Here is an 18,047-nt window from a genome sequence, read left to right on the forward strand (position 1 = left end):
GATTCTTCAAATAGCCACCCTTTGCCTTGATGACAGCTTTGCACACTCTTGACATTCTCTCAACCAGCTTCACCTGGAATGCTTTTCCAACAGTCTTGAAGGAGTTCCCACATATGCTGAGCACTTGTTGGTTGCTTTTCCTTCATCCCAAACCATCTAAATTAGGTTGAGGTCCGGGGATTATGGAGGCCAGGTCATCTGATGCAGCACTCCATCACACTCCTTCTTGGTAAAATAGCCCTTACACAGCCTGGAGGTGTGTTGGGTCATTGTCCTGTTGAAAAACAAATTATAGTCCCATTAAGCCCAAATCAAATGGGATGGCGTATCGCTGCAGAATGCTGTGGTAGCCATGCTGGTTAAGTGTGCCTTGAATTCTAAATAAATCACAGTGACAGTGTCACCAGCAAAGCACCCCCACACCATAACACCTCCTCCTCCATACTTCATGGTGGGAAATACACATGGGGAGATCATCCGTTCACCCACACCGCGTCTCACAAAGACACGGCGGTTGGAACCAAAAATCTCACATTTGGACTCATCAGACCAAAGGACAGATTTCCACCGGTCTAAAGTCCATTGCTCGTGTTTCTTGGCCCAAGCATGTCTCTTCTTATTATTGGTGTCCTTTAGTAGTGGTTTCTTTGCAGCAGTTCGACCATGAAGGCCTGACTCACACTGTCTCCTCTGAAGAGTTGATGTTGAGATATGTCTGTTACTTGAACTCCGTGAAGCATTTATTTGGGCTGCAATTTCTGAGGCTGGTAACTCTAATGAACTTATCCTCTGCAGCAGAGGTAACTCTGGGTCTTCCATTCCTGTGGCGGTCCTCATGAGAGCCAGTTTCATCATAGCTCTTGATGTTTTTTGCGACTGCACTTGAAGAAACTTTCAAAGTTCTTGAAATGTTCCATATTGACTGACCTTCATGTCTTAAAGTAATGATGGACTGTCATTTCTCTTTGCTTATTTGAGCTGTTCTTGCCATAATATGGACTTGGTCTTTTACCAAAAATGGGCTATCTTCTGTATATCCCCCGTACCTTGTCACAACACAACTGATTGGCTCAAACGCATTAAGAAGGAAATAAATTCCTCAAATTAACTTTTAAGAAAGCACACCTGTTAATTGAAATGCATTCCAGGTGACTACCTCATGAAGCTGGTTGAGATAATGCCAAGAGTGTGCAAAGCTGTCATCAACGCAAAGGGTGGCTATTTGAAGAATCTCAAATATAAAATATATTTGTTTTTACACTTTTTTGCTTACTACATGATTCCATATATGTTATTTCATAGTTTTGATGTCTTCACTATTATTTTACAATGTAGAAAATAGTTTAAAAAAAGAAAAACCCTGGAATGAGTAGGTGTTCTAAAACTTTTGACCGGTAGTGTATATATTTTTCTTACTCAGAAAACTTGTGGGGCCAAATAGAACTACTCGCGGGCCAAATTCGACCCCCGGGTCGCCAGTTGTGGAACACTGCCGTAACAGAAAATAGTCTCAGAACAATTTTCAAAAATTGTATTAAACTATTTGTGGAAGACAGCCAGTGGGTGATATTTCGACAGTGCAATTTTTCAAAAAGCAAATTGGCACAGTAGATGATTTTAGAATACGGCAGGTTGGGATTACATCATGTTTACACACAGTTTACTGTAGAGCTGCATAAAGGATCTCCCCTTTCTCATGAATGAAACAGAAAACTACATTTTCTAATAATTGTGAGAACAAGTTATATTGTAGTTTTGATGTTCACATCAACACAGCAAATGTAACTTGCATTCAGAGACATTCAGTCTCCCTCTACAGTTACATGTTCCAGGTTACTCAAAGAATTTGGCCACACTCTTAGAATAAAAAGGTGCTATCTAGAACCTAAAAGGGTAATACCCTCCTAGAAAGAAGGGTTCCAAAAGGGTTCTTCAGCTGTTCCCATAAGAGAACCCTTTTTGGTTCCAGCTAGAACACTTTTGGTTCCAGGTAGAACCCTTTTGGTTCCAGGTAGAACCCTTTTGGGTTATGCACATCCTGAGATGAAATTCACACCTCTTACGTACTCACCCAGATCAGAATTGTTTTACTCCTAGTCCAGTCAGTCCCCACATCTAATATATTTATTTTCTTATCTCGCTACCCATTTGAACTGGTTTAGGGGGAGACTAATCCTTCTCACAGAACAAAAATAGTGCTGATGAGCAAACTCTAATCCCGGATGTGCTGGGAAAAATATGATAATCTGCAATTCAAAAAGACAAGATCTAATTAATGAAGGCAAGCCAATGCTGTGGTTGGCGGCAGTAAGGAGATGCACCATTACCGTAGCTCAGAGGTATGCAACGCACAGTGCAATTAGGGTAGGCTTTCAATTAAAACAGAAGGCAGGGGGTCAGTTCAATCATACTCATACTGTACTGGACATGCATAGGCAGAGAGAGAGAGAGAGAGAGAGAGAGAGAGAGAGAGAGAGAGAGAGAGAGAGAGAGAGAGAGAGAGAGAGAGAGAGAGAGAGAGAGAGAGAGAGAGAGAGAGAGAGAGAGAGAGAGAGAGAGAGAGAGAGAGAGAGAGAGAGAGAGAGAGAGAGAGAGAGAGAGAGAGAGAGAGAGAGAGAGAGAGAGAGAGAGAGAGAGAGACCATTTCCCATTTGTACTTTAACTATTTGCACATTGTTACAACACTGTATATATACATAATATGACATTTTAAATGTCTTTATTCTTTTGGAACTTCTGAGTGTAATGATTACTGTTAATATTTATTGTTTATTTCACTTTTGTTTACTATCTACTTCACTTGCTTTGGCAATGTTAACATATGTTTCTCATGCCAATAAAGCCCTTCAATTGAAATTGAATTGAATTGAGAGAGAGAGAGAGAGAGAGAGAGAGAGAGAGAGAGAGAGAGAGAGAGAGAGAGAGAGAGAGAGAGAGAGAGAGAGAGAGAGAGAGAGAGAGAGAGAGAGAGAGAGAGAGAGAGAGAGAGAGAGGAAAAATGATAACAAATGTGATTCTCTAGGAGGAGAAAGGCCTCAGTCAATGGTCGGGTTGTCATAGCAATCTTTTCTCTAGGCAGGGATCCATTTTACTTGCAAAGTAATAAGCTCAAGAGTGGTTTTGTGAGGGGTTACTACAAGCTGAGAATATTTCACATTTAATTTGGACATGAGAAAGGTGCAAAATTGCTTACACGACAGCTCAGATGTAGCAGCGGCATTATATCACAGAGATTCATGGATAGTGTACCATTTACCATTTGTGTGGAAGCAAGGTGATCGTCTTATTGCCTGCAGTGATCTGACATCTAATGTAAAGTCACAGAAATATGATGACTAGCTCAGGTTTCCATGAAGAGATTACACACTATAACACTTCCTGTTGTAGTAAACAATAAAAAATGATGTCATAAACTACTGTAAGTCTCCTTCCTCCTCGTTTCCTTGGTTATTAGCTTGGAGACTGTCCAGTACAGTCCAATGGTGGCTGAGAGCAGTTATGGCTGGAGAAGTGAGCCATGGACTCGGGAACACGATACCCATTTACTATTTACTGAGCTCTCAGGGAAGACTTTACATGGCTGGATAATTTGATCATGATCTCTACCACTCTCCTCTCCTCCCACCTACTGCTCCTCAGAGTGGCATTGACTCTGCACTGCTTCCTGCAGCTGAAAAGTCAATGTACCGATATTGGGCTGGCTGCTGTGCTGTCTCAACAGTGTGGTGTTGAGAGTAGAGGGAAGGCTAACTGATATTTAAGTGTGTGCCGGCTGGGCTGGTCTAGCCCCCTGACGGTCCCCTGCGCAGCTCTCCCAGCTCAGATAATGATATACCAGAATGTGTCAGCGTGGCGGCCTTCCCTTGCCGGGTGCACCAGCAGACACCGGGGAGCGGGCCAACCGGCGGCTCCCTGACAGCCCAGCCTGTTTATACACTATACCTCGCCTCGCTGCCTCCATCCTGTGCCAAGAAATAACAACTGTCACGCAGCCTTACAACATCCCACACTCACAAATGGGTTGATTTCATTTCTGCTCAATGTATTCCTGTGTCCTAGTTTAATTTATCTGACGAGCACCGAGGCAGGATGCTGCGGTTACACTCCATCAAATGAGGGAGAGAATTCTGAGCAAATTTGAATCCCTGTTTAGAATTTTACCCGTTACTGTGATTGTACAGTCGGCTTCATGTTCTCTGCCTCTGGTTTAGGAGCTGTTGTGATACTTTGGGATGCTGTTGTCTATTTTCATCTCTCTTTTTCTGTTTGTCGATCTTGCCATCTATTTGCCTGTTTCTCTCTATCCCACCTCTCCCTGTTTCACTCTCTGTTTTTCTATCCCCCCTCTCTGTTATATACCCCCCCTCCCTGTTTCTCTCTACCCCTCTCTCCCTCTGTTTCTCTCTACCCCTCTCTCCCTCTGTTTCTCTCTACCCCCCTCTCCCTCCGTTTCTCTCTACCACTCTCCCTGTTTCTCTCTACCCCACTCTCCCTCTGTTTCTCTCTACCCCTCTCTCCCTCTGTTTCTCTCTACCCCTCTCTCCCTCTGTTTCTCTCTACCCCTCTCTCCCTCTGTTTCTCTCTACCCCCTCTCCCTCTGTTTCTCTCTACCACTCTCCCTGTTTCTCTCTACCCCCCTATCCCTCTGTTTCTCTCTACCCCTCTCTCCCTCTGTTTCTCTCTACCCCTCTCTCTCTGTTTCTCTCTACCCCTCTCTCCCTCTGTTTCTCTCTACCCCTCTCTCCCTGTTTCTCTCTACCCCTCTCTCCCCCTGTTTCTCTCTACCCCTCTCTCTCTGTTTCTCTCTACCCCTCTCTCCCTCTGTTTCTCTCTACCCCTCTCTCCCTGTTTCTCTCTCCCCCTCTCTCCCCCTGTTTCTCTCTACCCCTCTCTCCCTGTTTCTCTCTACCCCTCTCTCCCCCTGTTTCTCTCTACCCCTCTCTCCCCCTGTTTCTCTCTACCCCCCTCTCCCTCTGTTTCTCTCTACCACTCTCCCTGTTTCTCTCTACCCCCCTATCCCTCTGTTTCTCTCTACCCCTCTCTCCCTCTGTTTCTCTCTACCCCTCTCTCTCTGTTTCTCTCTACCCCTCTCTCCCTCTGTTTCTCTCTACCCCTCTCTCCCTGTTTCTCTCTACCCCTCTCTCCCCCTGTTTCTCTCTACCCCTCTCTCTCTGTTTCTCTCTACCCCTCTATCTGGCGTCCACAGGAGCTCTTAATATGCAGGTGGTAGTCAATGGGGAGGAAAACAAGCGGTTATTTTCCCAAAGCAATATATTTTCTTTGGCTCATCAGGAGCGTCCGTGTCCAGGTGATAATTATGGGCTTTATTAGACTGTCTCAGGCTGGATGGAGAGGGAGAAAACACAGGGTCTTGGTCTTTTAAACTCAGCACAGGGGATTGTGCCTGACTCACAGCCTCCACTCCCACCCTTCTGCTCTGCTCATCACTGGCATCACCCAGGAGGAAGTCACTGGCATCACTGGCATCACCCAGGAGGAAGTCAGGGGTTCAGAGACCAGCTCCTATTATGGGAACACAGCCGCTCCACCGTGGTAAAGTGATTATATATTGTGTAGCCTTTCTAACCCTCTTCACACAAACTGCGAGGTACGTGGAGATTAGATGAAAAGCACTTGATAAACGTGATAAACACATTATTACTGAATCACTGTTTCTATCTGGACAGACGAACACCTAATAGTGTAGAATCTACACAAGTCTATTCACTTGTGTTACACATTGAATATCTGTAAGCAGTAATACAAGACTGTATGAACATTGTTCAGTTTTTCTTTCTACTTTTTTTTTTTTTCAATCCACTGCCCTGTGAATGTGTCTTCTTGGTCATCTTCTAAAACAGTCCGACACCGTCTCTCCTTAATCTGGTTTTGATGACTTCTATCGAACCTGTTGCAAGGCCATTACCAAGGTGCCCCTTGGATGTTTCCCAAACCTCTCTCCACCACAGTCACTATATTGCCTCAGGGTTTGTCTCTTCACCCTGAGTGGATTCCCTCAGAAAATATCCTGTGTTGGTATTACAGTACAGTACTACTAAATTACGTTGATGGAACCAAAGCCTTCCGTCCATCCATCTATTAGGAGATTGTGTAGAGGATGTCCAGCAATAATATAACAACAAAAAACATCCAAGAACTCTGAGATTAAGAGAAGAAACCCCATAACACCCCCCTATAATGCCTCCCATTCATTAGAGTTGAATGAAGGTAGACCATATAAAATTGAATTTTCTGTCAGTGCTCAGTGTAGCGGCATCTCAGAGAAGCTGTGGATGGTTTTGTTTGTTTCAACACTGAAGGGCTACAGAGAGTACAATGAGTACAATGACACAAGCACCGCTGTGTGAGGATGGTGGGCTGGCGGGCGGGTCAGCGGTTCAGCGGGTGTGCAGGCAGGCAGGCGGGCTGGCGCGTGTCCTGCGTGCTGTGCTAGTCTCTCACCCCGGCCACTTCCTGTCATCCACAATGCCTCCAGATTTCCCCTGTCAATGGCTCATCTGTGGGGCTCCGTAATCGGAGGAGGACACTGATGTGTCCCGAGGCTTTCTTGACTCCAGCTAAATAACACAGACAAGAGAGCTGCACGCCACAGCAGCTAGAAGGTCACTCTAAGAATAGCACTAGCCCCAAAAACACAACAACACAAATAAATAACAAATTAACCATCAGCTACTCTGCTTAAAATCAATACTATGATTCATCTTAAAAAGATAGTGGGGCAATGTGGAAAATGGAAATTGAAACATGGAGAATGTGATTGGCTCTTTTTACGCTTGAGAGGATAGTGTTAAACCGTGCTCTGTTTTCAGTTCCTTTATTCTGTTAATGCGCTCAGAAGGAGACTAATGAATGTGGGGAGATCCTTTTGCAATAATGCTGATGATTAACTCAAATGCCCACAAACTAATGTCTGTATTTGGTGGTGAACAAATCACATGGAAGAAAACAACAATGTCTGACTCACAACTAACTCTCAAACCCTCAAGTAATTTGCTTTCGCCGTCTTAGTATCCGTCTTTCTCGCTCTGCTCTCTCTCTCATGCTCTCTCTCTCTCTCTCTCATGCTCTCTCTCTCATGCTCTCTCTCTGCTCTCTCTCTCTCTCTCATGCTCTCTCTCTCTCTCATGCGCTCTCTCTCTCTCTCTCTCTCCCTCTCTCTCTCTCTCATGCTCTCTCTCTGCTCTCTCTCATGCTCTCTCTCTCTCTCTCTCTGCTCTCTCTCTCTCATGCTCTCTCTCTCTCTCTCTCTCTCTCTCTCTCTCTCTCTCTCTCTCTCTCTCTCTCTCTCTCTCTCTATGCTCTCTCTCTCTCATGTTCCCCCCTCTCTGGTGGGTCGTTTGTTTCTCACTCTCAGACTGCTTGCCCTTGAAAAGCTGAGAAGCTAGTATCTTGGTTTGTCATCAGCAGCTGCAGGGAGCTGGATCAGGACACATAGGGCTCAGCAGGTAGACTTGTGGCCCTCGAGGGGCATTGATGATGTAGTGCGACACAGTGAAGGACTAAGCTTGTTGACGTTGCCAGAGAAGGAACACCAAATCAAAGCAGACACAGCCTCCTTATAAAGCAAACAACCACAGCGGTGGTATTTTATTCTATTTTTTCCACTAAGAGCATCACATTTCATCACAATTCACTCCAATTTCAACATGTCACTGAGAGCACATCATGTAAAATACATTAGAAAAATTATATGTCCGAAAATGGCTGTTCAGATATGGTGAGACAATCTGTTCCCCTGGCCACTGAGCGTACTCTGTTCTCCCTCAATGTGAATAAACCTCAGCCACAAACAGACATCTTGTTTCTCTGTGTCCTTGTGCTGCCCTAACGGACCTATTTTACAACAGGAACGGAACTCAATGAATCACTCAATCAAGTGACTCTAAAGTCTTTATGTGCTTTTGGCCAAACTTTAAATATAACTCAAGCTATGTGCTCTGAGAGCAAGTAGTCAAAATGTTCCATATCAGCACGGATGGAACGGTAGTTAAAATACAGAGGGCAATGGCATGATCCCTCCTCCTCCCCCTTGGAATACATTTTCACCAGATGGTGTGTATCAGAATCTTAAACCGAGGCAAGCACCACAATGGACTGCACCATTACCATAGCGGCTCCACTTTCCCTTGTCATGTAACAGAACAGCTGTTTGTTTATCTAACCAATAAGTCAAAAGAACAGAAAGAAACCCATTTAGTCCTGCATCTATTGCAAGCTAAAGGAGTCTAACTGTAGTCTACCTTCTCCAATCAATGTAATTCCCTCTCAGTCGTATAGACAGTGAGTGTTATTCCAAGACCTTGTGTTTTATCTTAGCTGTTTCACTGACTGACTTCAGAGCTGGTATTATCCCTGGGATCTGAAGCTACTGTGTGAATATAAAAGACAACAGCTGTCGGAGCAGCCGCGCACGGCAGACAGATAAAGTGCTGCTTTGTGAACTGCCTCCAAAAATAAACAGACCATTCTGTCCCTGATTGGGTTTCAGGACGAGAACTCACGTCTGATGAAATAGCTATGAAGATGAAGTGTGCCAGGTTTCATCAGGTCAGAAAGACACAGACTGTGTGGCTCCATTCAGTTTATCTTCTCCATACACAGCTTTACACTTTCAACAGGTCAGGTTACATTTCACTATCTACAAATGCAATAGTTTACATGATAAATAGGCTACTTAAAATAGTATCTCAAACATAACCCCTGGATAAGGGCTAAATGCCGAAAGGAGTTGGTTCCGTTGTCATCCAAGACTTTATGTACATCTTCCACATTGCTCCTTTCGGCATCCAGGCTCTGTCGTAGCCGGCCGCGACCGGGAGACCCATGGTGCGACGCACAATTGGCCCAGCGTCGTCCAGTGTAGGGGAGGGAATGGCCGGCAGGGATGTAGCTCAGTTGGTAGAGCATGGCGTTTGCAACGCCAGGGTTATGGGTTCGATTCCCACGGGGGGCCAGTATAAAAAATAATTCAAAAAAAAATAATGTATGCACTCACTAACTGTAAGTCGCTCTGGATAAGAGCGTCTGCTAAATGACTAAAATGTAAATGTAAAATGTAGTTTGGATCACTATACTGTTTTTGAAAAAAATGATATGCTATCTGTAACCATCATGTCTGCCATCTGTAACCTAACCATCATACGTGTAATGACACCATTATTAAAAGCAATGATCAAAAGGAGTTGTAATAATAAATGCATCATACATTATGTTCCCTTCTCAGTTAAATGGATTAAAAACAAGGTGTACCTTTCAGGACAACAACATTGCCTTAAAAATATTGAGTCGTATTCTAAAGAAAATACCAGACATAATTGCTCTACTAAAGCACATCTGATACAATCATTTTTCGTTTCTTTAGGCCAGGGTGATTGTCCTAAACAGATGGAATGTAGCCAAGAAAGATCCATTCTGCGCGATCAATATCCATTTAAAACGAATAACCTAAATAAATGTAGTATCTTTTTAAGATCTTTCTTAATTTGCACTCTCTCCCTCCAGAAGCCAAAAAGACTCTTGCCACATTTCTGACAATGGTAACTGATAATGTTTCCTCTGGTTAGCACTTCTTCTTCTGTAGCTGCCATTTAGGGGAAATAACTGCTTAAATGCCAGTATATCTTCTTGACTGATTAAACATTGTGATTTATGGATTGGCCTTTAGTTTTACATACATTAATTTCCCCTAGAGGAGACTTGTCAGCCATTTCCCTTGCAAACACAGACGTTTGAATGACCATACATTTTGTGCAGGCCAAAGGTAAAGCTCCCTGTCAGGCTGTAGGCCAGAGAATATCACAGTAACTTCCCAACGAATTCATGCATTTCCATACAAGCCTCCTGACACACCACCACACGTTATAAACATTCAACTCCAAACTGCTTCTAACAAGCCTCTGGTACTAGCTTCACTGTAGAGGAGCCATTTTCCTCAGGAGCCAAATTCATTTCCTGCTTTGGAATCCAACCAACAAACAATGTGTGCATGCATAATGCATATGTTTCCCTCTGTTATGGATTAGGCACATAGTATTTTAATTCACCAGGGTGTGTGCACGCTGCATGTGTCAGAAATCAGAAGAGGGGGGGATATGGAAAAGGGGGATGGGCCTCCTTGAGTAAACCACATTCAGAACAGGGAAGCTGAGAGAGAGAGAGAGAGAGAGAGAGAGAGAGAGAGAGAGAGAGAGAGAGAGAGAAAGAGAAAGACTGTTACCCGACACGGTCCTGACGATCTCGCTGGTGTTCCTCAGGCCAACGAAGGAGAACTGGTAGAGCCTCCAGGAGCGGATGTCTCCCACCTCCACGGAGCTCCTCTTCCACTTGTACACTATCTCCTCTCTGGGGTAGCCATCTGGACAGAGGGAGGGGGGAGAGACAGTTAGCTCTGGACATTACTACCTGTGGTGGTCTATGTCTGAATCCATCCAATATTAAAACGTGTTAAACAAGTCATGTGTAACGCTATGTACTTCTATACCACTCCAACGGTAATTAGGTATAAGGTGACTTTAATGTGGACATAGCGAATATTCAGGAACATCGTAAGGTGCAATCCTAAATAGTGACTGGACACTAATAACATCTGATAACAACTGACCTTGAGTCAAGTCTCTGTTGATTTCTGTCCAGAGAAGAACACTACAATGTATAGGCCTACATCATGCTAAATGGGGTGGTTTAATGCACATTAGCTTTCCCAAGTGCAAGCTGTAATGGGCCTTTTAGTTGAATAGCCCACATATATCCTGTAACAGATATCCTGTAACAGTAAACCTCTGAGATACTTAGGATGGACGGTTGTAGTCTTTATTTGATGCCCACATTAAAACTAGAACCGCTAAGGCAGTCATTTTGACTGCTTATGATTTATTTTATGTTATTACTCTGCCATTTTGAAAGTCATGCCTAAATAAGTCTCTATAACACACTGCCGTTGTCAGAATCGTAATATCGCAAACAGAACTGGAGTTATAACCAGTTTTAAGAGGGCATGTCATTATTTGAATGGTTTCTCCCCCGTTTCCCCTCCTTCTCCCAACAGTAGGGCCTGCTCCGCTCCTTCTTCAGACAGTTGAAAGTGCAGTGCCCAGCTGATAATCACCCTGAGATTTGCCTCGAAACTGAACCTAACCTATACCGAAACTAATTTCACACATTTAACTACAGATGAAATAATGTGAATGAAGAACAGGGCGGGACATTCTATAGTATTGATCCAGTCTAATTATAATAATAATCAGATTATTATTATTATTATTATATTATTATTATTATTAATTATAGGCCTAATATCAAAATGGTATGTACCCTATATCAGTTCACTGAATCAAAGCAGTCTTATCAGTCTACTCTGGCCTACTTGGAGTAGGCTACACAGCGAGAGTAATGCTGAAAGGCTTTTAATATCTGGGAAAAGGTCCACATCGTGCAGCAGGTGAGCGAGTGTCGGAGAATGTGGTGATAAGGCTTGTGGAACCTTACGTTGGCAAGGGGAGAAATATCACTATGGACAATTTATTTACTTCACTGTCAATAGAGAACAAGTTGCTTGCAAAGAAAACAAGTCTGGCCGGCACCATGAACAAAGTGAGTCGGGAGCTCCCTCCCTCTGCGCAAAATAAGGCACCAACCCAGCCGTTGTATTCCACCATGGTGCTGAAGAATGACAAGACAACGGGACACAACAAAGAGAAAACCAGAGACTATTACGCACTACAACCAGACAAAGGTGTGTCAAGGTGTGTCAAGGTGTGTCAAGGTGTGTCAAGGTGAGTCAAGCAAGTGAAAGTTACAAAGATTTGTGCCAACTGTTAGGACAAGGGATAACAGCTAAATGATATCCAACTGATGCCATTGCGTGAAGATGCACAAAAGCACGATATAATTGAAAATGTTTGACTGCTGTCATATCTACACATACAGTGCCTTCAGAAAGTATTCAGACCCCTTGACTTTTTCAAAAAAAAATTACGTTACAGCCTTATTCTAAAATGGATTAAATAAAAATAAAAATCAGCAATCTACAAACAATACCCCAAAATGACGAAGCGAAAACAGGTTTTTAGGAATTTTTGCTAATTTATAAAAAATAAAAAACAGAAATACCTTATTTACATACCCTTTGCTATGAGACTTGAAACTGAGCTCAGGTGCATCCTGTTTCCATTGATCATCCTTGAGATGTTTCTACAACTTGATTGGAGTCCACCTGTGGTATATTCAATTGATTGGACATGATTTGGAAAGGCACACACCTGTCTATATAAGGTCCCACAGTTGACAGTGCATGTCAGAGCAAAAACCAAGCCATGAGGTCGAAGGAATTGTCCGTAGAGCTCAGAGACAGGATTGTGTCGAGGTACAGATCTGGGGAAGGGTACCAATACATTTCTGCAGCATTGAAGGTCCCCAATAACACAGTGGCCTCCATCATTCTTAAATGGAAGAAGTTTGGATCCACCAAGACTCTTCCTAGAGCTGGCCGCCTGGTCAAACTGAGCAATCGGGGGAGAAGGGCCTTGGTCAGGGAGGTGACCAAGAACCCAATGGTCACTCTGACAGAGCTCTAGAGTTCCTCTGTGGAGATGGGAGAACCTTCCAAAAGGACAACCATCTCTGCAGCACTCCACCAATCAGGCCTTTATGGTAGAGTGGCCAGACGGAAGCCACTCCTCAGTAAAAGGCACATGACAGCCCGCTTGGAGTTTGCCAAAAGGCACCTAAAGATTCTCAGACCATGAAAAACAAGATTCTCTGGTCTGATTAAACCAAGATTGAACTCTTTGGCCTGAAAGCCAAGCGTCACGTCTGGAGGAAACCTGGCACTATCCCTGCGGTGAAGCATGGTGGTGGCAGCATCATGCTGTGGCGATGTTTTCAGCGGCAGCGACTGAGAGACTAGTCAGGATCGAGGAAAAGATAAACTGAGAAAAGTACAGAGAGATCCTTGATGAAAACCTGCTCCAGAGCGCTCAGGACCTCAGACTGGGGTGAAGGTTCACCTTCCAACAGGACAACGACCCTAAGCACACAGCCTACTACGCAGGAGTGGCTTCGGGACAAGTCTCTGAATGTCCTTGAATGGCCCAGCCAGAGCCCAGACTTGAACCCAATCTAACATCTCTGGAGAGACCTGACAATAGCTGTGCAGCGAAGCTCCCCATCCAACCTGACAGTACTAAGTAAAGGGTCTGAATACTTATGTAAATGTGATATTTCAATTCTTTATTTTTAATCCATTTGCTAAAATTTCTATAAACCTGTTTTGGCTTTGTCATTATGAGAATTGTGTGTAGATTGACGAGGGACATAAAAAAAAAAATACTGAATACTTTCCGAAGGCACATTCATTCGAAATGCCTTTATTAATTTTGTGCCGAGTTTCACTATTTATCAAGGCCACTTGGGGCTTATAATGATGTTAAGGCTACTGTGTTTTCATCACTTGACCACGTGTCTTTTGACTGTGTGTCTTGGAGGTTGGGGTATTTTATATTTTATTTTGCAGTTATAAAAAGAAGCTGTTACCATGTTCATACGCATATATTTTCTGTTTGATAGTTGTAACAAAGGCATTCCACAAATAATATTTATTGAACACCGGAAGTTTAGTTTTTTAGTTTTTACATATACAGTTGAAGTCGGAAGTTTACATACACCTTAGCCAAATACATTTAAACTCAGTTTTTCACAATTCCTGACATTTAATCCCAGTAAAAAATGCCCTGTTTTAGGTCAGTTAGGATCACCACTATATTTTAAGAATGTGAAATGTCAGAATAATAGCAGAGAGAATTATTTAGTTCAGCTTTTATTTCTTTCATCACATTCTCAGTGGGTCAGAAGTTTACATACACTCAATTAGTATTTGGTAGCATTGCCTTTAAATTGTTTAACTTGGGTCAAGCGTTTCGAGTAGCCTTCCACAAGCTTCCCACAATAAGTTGGGTGAATTTTGGCCCATTCCTCCTGACAGAGCTGGTATAACTGAGTCAGGTTTGTAGGCCTCCTTGCTCGCACACGCCTTTTCAGTTCTGCCCACACATTTTCTATAGGATTGAGGTCAGGGATTTGTGATGGCCACTCCAATACCTTTACTTTGTTGTCCTTTAGCCATTTTGCCACAACTTTGGAAGTATGCTTGGGGTCATTGTCCATTTGGAAGACCCATTTGCGACCAAGCTTTAACTTCCTGACTGATGTCTTGAGATGTTGCTTCAATATATCCACATAATTTTCCTTCCTCATGATGCCATCTATTTTGTGAAGTGCACCAGTCCCTCCTGCAGCAAAGCACCCACACAGCATGATGCTGCCACCCCTGTGCTTCATGGTTGGGATGGTATTCGTCGGCTTGCAAGCCTTCCCCTTTTCCTCCAAACATAACCATGGTCATTATGGCCAAACATTTCTATTTTTGTTGCATCAGACCAGAGGACATTTCTCCAAAAAGTACGATCTTTGTCCCCATGTGCAGTTGCAAACCGTAGTCTGGCTTTTTTATGGCGGTTTTGGAGCAGTGGCTTCTTCCTTGCTGAGCGGCCTTTCAGGTTATGTCGATCTAGGACTCGTTTTTACTGTGGATATAGATACTTTTGTACCTGTTTTCCTCCAGCATCTTCACAAGGTCCTTTGCTGTTGTTCTGGGATTGATTTGCACTTTTCGCACCAAAGTACGTTCATCTCTAGGAGACAGAACTCGTCTCCTTCCTGAGCGGTATGATGGCTGCGTGGTCCCATGGTGTTTATACTTGCGTACTATTGTTTGTACAGATGAACGTGGTACCTTCAGGCGTTTGGAAATTGCTCCCAAGGATGAACCAGAGTTGTGGAGGTCTACATTTTTTTTTCTGAGGTCTTGGCTGATTTCTTTTGATTTTCCCATGATGTTAAGCAAATAAGCACTGAGTTTGAAGGTAGGCCTTGAATTACATCCACAGGTACACCTCCAATTGACTCAAATGATGTCAATTAGCCTATCAGAAGCTTCTAAAGCCTTGACATCATTTTCTGGAATTTTCCAAGCTGTTTAAAGGCAAAGTCAACTTAGTATGTAAACTTCTGACCCAGTGGAATTGTGATACAGTGAATTATAAGTGAAATAATCTGTCTGTAACAATTGTTGGAAAAATTACTTGTGTCATGCACAAAGTAGATGTCCTAACCGACATGCCAAAACTATGGTTTGTTAACAAGAAATTTGTGGAGTGGTTGAAAAACGAGTTTTAATGACTCCAACCTAAGTGTATGTAAACTTCTGACTTCAAGTGCCTTGAAAAAGTATTCATCCCCCTTGGCGTTTTTCATTTTTTTGTTTTATTACAACCTGTAATTTAAATGGATTTTTATTTGGATTTCATGTAATGGACATACAGAAAACAGTCCAAATTGGTGAAGTGAAATTAAAAGAATAACTTTTAATAATGGAAAAAAAATTACGGAAAAGTGGTGCGTGCATATGTATTCACCCCCTTTGCTATGAAGCCCCTAAATAAGACCTGGTCAACCAATTACCTTCAGAAGTCACATAATTAGTTAAATAAAGTCCACTTCTGTGCAATCTAAGTGTCACATGATCTCAGTATATATACACATGTTCTGAAAGGCCCCAGAGTCTGCAACTCAACTAAGCAAGAGGCACCACCAAACAAGCGGCACCGTGAAGACCAAGGAGCTCTCCAAACAGGTCAGGGACAAAGTTGTAGAGAAGTACAGATCAGGGTTGGGTTATAAAAAAAATATCACAAACTTTGAACATCCCACGGAGCACCATTAAATCCATTACAAAAAAATGGAAAGAATATGGCACCACAACAAACCTGCCAAGAGAGGGCCGCCCATCAAAACTCACGGACCAGGCAAGGAGGGCATTAATCAGAGAGGCAACAAAGAGACCAAAGATCACCCTGAAGGAGCTGCAAAGTTCCACATCGGAGATTGGAGTATCTGTCCATAGGACCACTTTAAGCCGTAAACGCCACAGAGCTGGGCTTTACAGAAGAGTGGCCAGAAAAAAGCCATTGCTTAAAGAAAAAAATAAGCAAACACGTTTGGTGTTCGCCAAAAGGCATGTGGGAGACTCCCCAAACATATGGTAGAAGGTACTCTGGTCAGATGAGACTACAATTGAGCTTTTTGGCCATCAAGGAAAACGCTATGTCTGGCGCAAACCCAACACCTCTCATCACCCCGAGAACACCATCCCCACAGTGAAGCATGGTGGTGGCAGCATCATGCTGTGGGGATGTTTTTCATCAGCAGGGACTGGGAAACTGGTCAGAATTGAAGGAATGATGGATGGCGCTAAATACAGTGAAATTCTTAAGGGAAACCTGTTTCAGTCTTCCAGAGATTTGAGACTGGGACAGAGGTTCACCTTCCAGCAGGACAATGACCCTAAGCATACTGCTAAAGCAACACTCAAGTGGTTTAAGGGGAAATATTTAAATGTCTTGGAATGGCCTAGTCAAAGCCCAGACCTCAATCCAATTGAGAATCTGTGGTATGACTTAAAGATTGCTGTACACCAGTGGAACCCATCCAACTTGAAGGAGCTGGAGCAGTTTTGCCTTGAAGAATGGGCAAAAATCCCAGTGGCTAGATGTGCCAAGCTTCTAGAGACATACCCCAAGAGACTTGAAGCTGTAATTGCTGCAAAAGGTTGCGGTACATAGTATTGACTTTGGGGGGATAGTTATGAACGCTCAAGTTTTCTGTTTTTTGTCTTAGTTCATGTTTGTTTCACAATAAAAAATATTTAGCATCTTCAAAGTGGTAGGCATGTTGTATAAATCAAATGATACAAACACCAAAAAAATATATTTTAATTCCAGGTTGTAAAGCAACAAAATAGGAAAAATGCCAAGGGGGGTGAATACTTTCACAAGCCACTGTAGCCTACAGTAACATAAACTAATGAAAATGCTATATATATATTTTTTCTAAAATACAAATTGTATTCTTATGTTACCCAAGGCCTTCATAAACACAACCAAATTATTATTTTTGCGATTAGCATATATGAAATAAATTAATTACACTGTTAGAATGTTGCAGTCAGAATGACTTCTCTTTAGCTTTCTTATGTTACAAGACCATGGTGCTTGCCTACGGAGCTGTGAGGGGAACGGCACCTCCGTACCTTCAGGCTCTGATCAGTCCCTACACCCAAACGAGGGCATTGCGTTCATCCACCTCTGGCCTGCTGGCTCCCCTACCTCTGCTGAAGCACAGTTCCCGCTCAGCCCAGTCAAAACTGTTTGCTGCTCTGGCACCCCAATGGTGGAACAAGCTCCCTCACAACGCCAGGACAGCGGAGTCACTCACCACCTTCCGGAAACATTTGAAACCCCACCTCTTTAAGGAACACCTGGGATAGGATAAAGTAATCCCCCCCTTACCCCACCCCACCCCCCCAAAAAAAGAAAAAGAAAAAAAAAGAATGCACCAATTTGTAAGTCGCTCTGGATAAGAGCATCTGCTAAATGACGTAAATGTAAATGTAGCTTGAAGGGGGGTCAATGGAGGCCCAGGGTTTCTAGTGTTAAGGCCATTCCTTCCAGAGATCCTTCCATGGCTGTGCTTTCAGGAAACATTACTGGCTCAAATCTCTTTTGTCAGGGAGGGTGTGAAGCAATTAGAACCATACAAAATGGTTGCACTGAAACTGTCGTGTGGTACTCTTTCTCAGCGTGTGGTGAAAAAATATGCTGCAACGTGTGCTGCAACTGAGGGAAGCTCATGCACTTCAAACTAATTTCAGCCGCTGGCTTTCATGAATTTAAAATGTTTTTTCTGTTCTGATTTTAGGGCTACATCTCCCATTTTTATTTTGTTGTTGCTCTAGACCTATTTAGGAACCTCTCTCTCTCTCTCCGTCACATGGTCATCGTAGCTCCCTAACAGGATCATTACCATAAACCCCTCCCCATCAGCTCCCCATGCGGAACACTGATTTCTCTGGCTGTGGGCTGTGGTCTCTCTGTACTAGTCTCTCTCACCAACCCTGCCTGGTTACTGTACTG

At 43.2% G+C, this 18,047-nt stretch overlaps 1 protein-coding gene across 4 annotated transcripts in view; it reads right to left on the minus strand.

Annotated features, from left to right (window-relative positions):
- gabrg2 (gamma-aminobutyric acid type A receptor subunit gamma2) overlaps window positions 1-18,047 on the minus strand; it is a 61,154-nt gene that overhangs the window by 21,575 nt on the left and 21,532 nt on the right. For all 4 annotated transcript variants that reach the window (XM_041893602.2, XM_041893601.2, XM_041893600.2 and 1 more), the window contains exon 6: window positions 10,238-10,375. In XM_041893602.2, coding sequence (XP_041749536.1) covers window positions 10,238-10,375 — 138 coding nt within the window. The remainder of the gene's footprint in view (window positions 1-10,237; window positions 10,376-18,047) is intronic.

The sequence above is a fragment of the Coregonus clupeaformis genome, chromosome 13 (genome assembly GCF_020615455.1).
Source record: "Coregonus clupeaformis isolate EN_2021a chromosome 13, ASM2061545v1, whole genome shotgun sequence".
NCBI lineage: Eukaryota > Metazoa > Chordata > Actinopteri > Salmoniformes > Salmonidae > Coregonus > Coregonus clupeaformis.